At 28.3% G+C, this 4,722-nt stretch overlaps 1 protein-coding gene across 1 annotated transcript; it reads right to left on the reverse strand.

Annotated features, from left to right (window-relative positions):
* Positions 1–833: 833 nt before the first annotated feature.
* LOC123194187 (UPF0481 protein At3g47200-like) lies at positions 834–2,208 on the reverse strand. Its single transcript, XM_044607349.1, has one exon. The coding sequence runs from the start codon at positions 2,054–2,056 to the stop codon at positions 1,166–1,168; it is 891 nt and encodes a 296-aa protein (XP_044463284.1). The 5' UTR covers positions 2,057–2,208; the 3' UTR covers positions 834–1,165.
* Between the last annotated feature and the right edge of the window lie 2,514 nt (positions 2,209–4,722).

Here is a 4,722-nt window from a genome sequence, read left to right on the forward strand (position 1 = left end):
CTCGTATCCACGATTTGAATGGATACCCATAGACAATTCATCTAATTTATTAAGTTTAATTCTTTGTGGTGATTGGTGTAGAAGAAAGAATGAGATAAATTTTTATTTTTTTAATATTATTTATTAAATAAATTATATTATTAATATTAAAATTTTTTATTAATTTTAGTAAGTGATGAATGGATATTTAGAATTTTAAAAACTGTAAGTTGAATAGCCTATTGACTTTTATAAATCAATAATTACTAAAGTTTAATACAAAATAACTAAAAGTTATATGTCCAAGATTATTTAATCAATTTAAAGGGAGAGTGAACACCATCACTAGAATTCTTACACTAAACAATAATTTTCGGAAATTTTTTTCTAAAATATTTTGTTTAATTAATTACTTATTTAAAATCCATAAAATTTCCAAATAAATAATAAAAGTGTCCAAAAATTAAATTTGAGAATATATAAATATCAGAAATTCAATTTTGAGCACAACAGGTAAAAACAGGATGAAACCGTGGCTCAGGATTATGCAGACGCCCCATATACACCAAAGGTGTATTGAGTTTTCTCTAAAGGTCACAATGAACCCAATAAAATGGCATTGAATTATATTACCATCTAATTTTATTAAATCAAAATCAAATATTTTTAGCTCACAATTTGACAAATTTCCAACAAGGAAAAGAATGCATGTAATTTAACTAAAGAAATTAATTACCATAGGGCCAAATTTTTTATTAATTCCATAAAAACCCTGTCATTATGGTTATTTAAATTAAAAATCCTATCATAAATGTAAATGAAATAGCTATGATTATTAATTACTTGAACATCAGGCCAATACAAGGAAAAACCCACAAAAACACAAACTAAAACGCTTTGAAACAACTCAAGAGGTAAAATCAAAAACAAACAAAGCCTTGTTATAACAACACAAAAAAAGTACAAGTATAAGAAACAACACAGGGGATATAATGAATCTAAGAGCAGGCATTTCCTTGATTCGTCGCTTGGAGAACAGAAAACACTGTTTGAATGACTGTAAGCGTTTTGCACGGTAATTTTCCATTTCTTCACAAAGATAAGAAAAATAAAAATTCTCAGGATCCAAAGTTATCCCTTTTGAGAGGTTATTCAAAAGAGTTGATGCTCCTTCTGTATCTGGTAACTAATTTTCAATAATCTGTTTCTCAACAAGCAACTCAATATCTTTGGGAGTGTTGGCAAGATGATGAATGATAAAAACATAATCGTTTATGTAATTACTGGAGTAATGACGCTGCTCGAAAGCAATCAAATTTCGAAACAAAGATTCAGTTTCAAGCTCTAATTTCAGTGGTGGCATTTCCAAAGTCCCCTTCTTGAAACTTATTTGGAATGAATCTTTGCTTTCGCTCAATTTCAACTCGGCTCCAGCATTAAGGAGTTGGATCACACTCGGTGCAGTCACAACTTTTCTTTTCTTCTTTTCGGATTCTTCATTTGACTTTTTCTTTTTTTCTTGCTCTTTCGTTTGCTCTTCAGACGGTAGATGGCAAATTCTCAAGAGATCAGTGAAATGTTTAACTTCTACCCCATTTGTTGCATCCTTGAATCTCTCTAATTTGCCATTTACTGCCTCTAAACTCTTGAAATATTTGAATGTAAGCTTGATGAACTGTGGCTTCGGCTTCTTAAGTATGGCCGAGATAGTGGCACTCACTTTTTGTAGGTTAAAAATTTCCTCAAGAATGAAAAATGGAATTTGATTCTCAACCAACCACATGTCGTTCCATATATCTTGAATCAAACATGGTTTTCCAAATATACAGTCTTCTCTCGTTTGCAGTTCTCTGAAACTATATCTCAACAAGAGTTCAACAATGAAGGCCATGTCCACCAGAATTATTTCCACAAATGCATCCTTATCAAATTTGATTGTTTCAGCATAACAGCTATGTAATGTGTCTTCCTTCGTGCTTATCAAATCACAAAGTTCTTCGACACTTAAACCAGTTCGCTCCAGAAACTCTTGCAGGTATCTTTTTTTCTTCCATGAATTCCAAGTGTAGTTCCCCATGGTGAAGAGGGCCAATGGAGACTATTTGAGGTGTATAAGCTTCTTCATTTTCTTGGTGTAGACGCTTAGGCGCTCTGTAGATGCAATAATTTGGGGGTGAGGTCAATTTTGACAATTTCTTTAGCTTCTCATTGAAATGCGTCGACGCCATCTCTGAAGATTTTGAGTGTTCTTCCCTATCATTAATTCCAACAGGGTAAACAACAATTAACTCGGAATGATAAATATATACATGATATGTCATTATGTGATTGAATAATGTTGAATTAATGAAAACATAAAATTTAATCATATGACGACATACCCCTAGTTAGTAAAAATGAGAACAAAAAAAAAAAAATGGGTAGAAGAATTATATAGGTATGAGTTGTCGAACGGTAAAAAATATGTTTATAAAAAAATGGTTATAAAATTTAAAAACAGAAAAAATGCAAAATGTGTATACATGGATTTAATACGATACATTGTCAATAATACTTCTTTAAAAATATAACAATATCAACCATAATTTCAGCACATTTTATGGATCTCCTGATTAAAATCAATAGACTGATTCATATATAAAATATTTAATCAACTATTAAAGCTAATATAACATAATACATCATATTGAGTTATTGCACTATCAAGTGAATATGTAACAAGATTAATGAAAAATCAGTCCTCAAATCAATTTGTATATCAAACATTAAAAGAATTACAAACATGACGAAGTTACAAACAAACAGGGGAAAAAACATTGAAAGTTCACATTTTCGGAGAATAACGAAGATGAAAAGTTGAGTCTGACGAAAAGCAAAACATTGATTTGGTGTAAACAAATCATATGAAAATTTTTTCACTAATGTTATGAATATGAACTTGATGCTTATAAAATCTGTGTATCAAGTTCATATAAAAAAAAAAGGAAATAATATTTATAAAATATGTGTATACGTTTATTTAGTCAAGAGTGGGTAACAAAATTTTATTATAAATGTTATATTGAATATAAATAAGAAAAAAAATTAAATATAATAAACACTAGCTGATATCTATATTAACTATAATACATTAACATATAATAAGTGCAATAATTGTAACATTAATTTGGATTTGTATTAATATTAATATTTTGTGAATACTTAATTTCTCTACTATATATAATACGTTATTTGAAGCATTCTTGACATTAATTCCAATATCTAGTAGGGACCAAAAATTTAACTGCTGTGCATGCTTAAATCAAATAAAACATTAAAAAAATGCTAACATAAATATAATCAAATCTAGCAAGGTGGCATAATTTATAGCAATTTAGCAAACCTAATAATAATTTACTAAATACTATTTCCTATAGTATGGTTTTCAATTAAACCGTAAACTCTTTTTCATTTTATAAATATTTATCGTAAAAATCTATAATAAATCTACACAAAAAATGATGATTTTCTTGGATATCTATCAAACCTTCCTAATCTTTACCTAGATTCGGAGAAATTTAATGTTATTTTCAAGAATAGAAAAACAATGAAAAGAAAAAAATATAATAAAATAAAATAATTGCATACTCATAGTGTCCCGATAGCCAACCATGGGCAGAACCAGGATTTTCTTTAAGGGGGGGTCTCTACGGCTCCGTCATTGTTTACTAATCAACATATATTTTACCTTAGAATAACACTCGATCAAACATTAAATTTACACAAAAAATGATAATTTTCTAATTGCATGCACAATACCACCAAACTCATCTGATAAATACAAACTTAAATATAAATCACCATATAAACTCATATTAATATAAATAAAAAGATAGAAACTTTATGTACATCAAACTTGACAATTTGTTAGCAACAAAACATCACATAATCAATTTCACTAAGTTAAAACAAAGACTTAACCACATAATTGAAATAACATACACAAACTCAAGCATTATCTTGGACATATTATTTCTTACTTAAGTATAATTAAAAAGCTTAATAGCTTTAAATATATAATTATAATCCTAGTCCGGACTCAAATCACAAAAGTCGAAATATTGAAATACATCTAAGACATAAATATGCAAAATCCAAACACATAAAATCTCATTGAAGTTGGGATTCACAAAGTATAGCCCACACACTAGATTTGTAGCATGAAGGATTCTCAAGAGGAACATTTCTTTGTTTCATTTTATAAATTTAAATTTAACATGCTAACATAGTTAATTAAAGTTCAAATAACAATAGTAATGCTTCAATTCTATTTTAGAGTTTTATGTGTACTAGTAATTGTAACCATTTTTAGTTTAATTTAATCCAAACGGAATATACGGAATATGTTCTACCCATCATGTCATGAATCAAAGTTGCTTTTAGAGTTAGATTCAAAGTTGCTTTCAGTTCAGTACTGTAGTAAAAAAAAAATTAAAACAACACTATTTTTATGTATATTAGTCAAAACGATATCATTTTAGTTTATTTGTATCGAATTTTTTTAAACTTATGGATTTAGCGAACCGGACACCACACAAATTCAAGATTGAAAATATTTAATCATCAACCTCGAACTCAAACTTGAGTTTGTTTTAGCTAAACTCATTTTTAAGCTTGATTCGAATCAAATCCTAGTCTAACTACCTACCCTTCTCGGTTAAGTATAAAGTCATATTATTTAATATTTTTGTATATATCTAGCTA

This window comes from Mangifera indica, chromosome 1 (genome assembly GCF_011075055.1).
Source record: "Mangifera indica cultivar Alphonso chromosome 1, CATAS_Mindica_2.1, whole genome shotgun sequence".
NCBI classification, from domain to species: domain Eukaryota; kingdom Viridiplantae; phylum Streptophyta; class Magnoliopsida; order Sapindales; family Anacardiaceae; genus Mangifera; species Mangifera indica.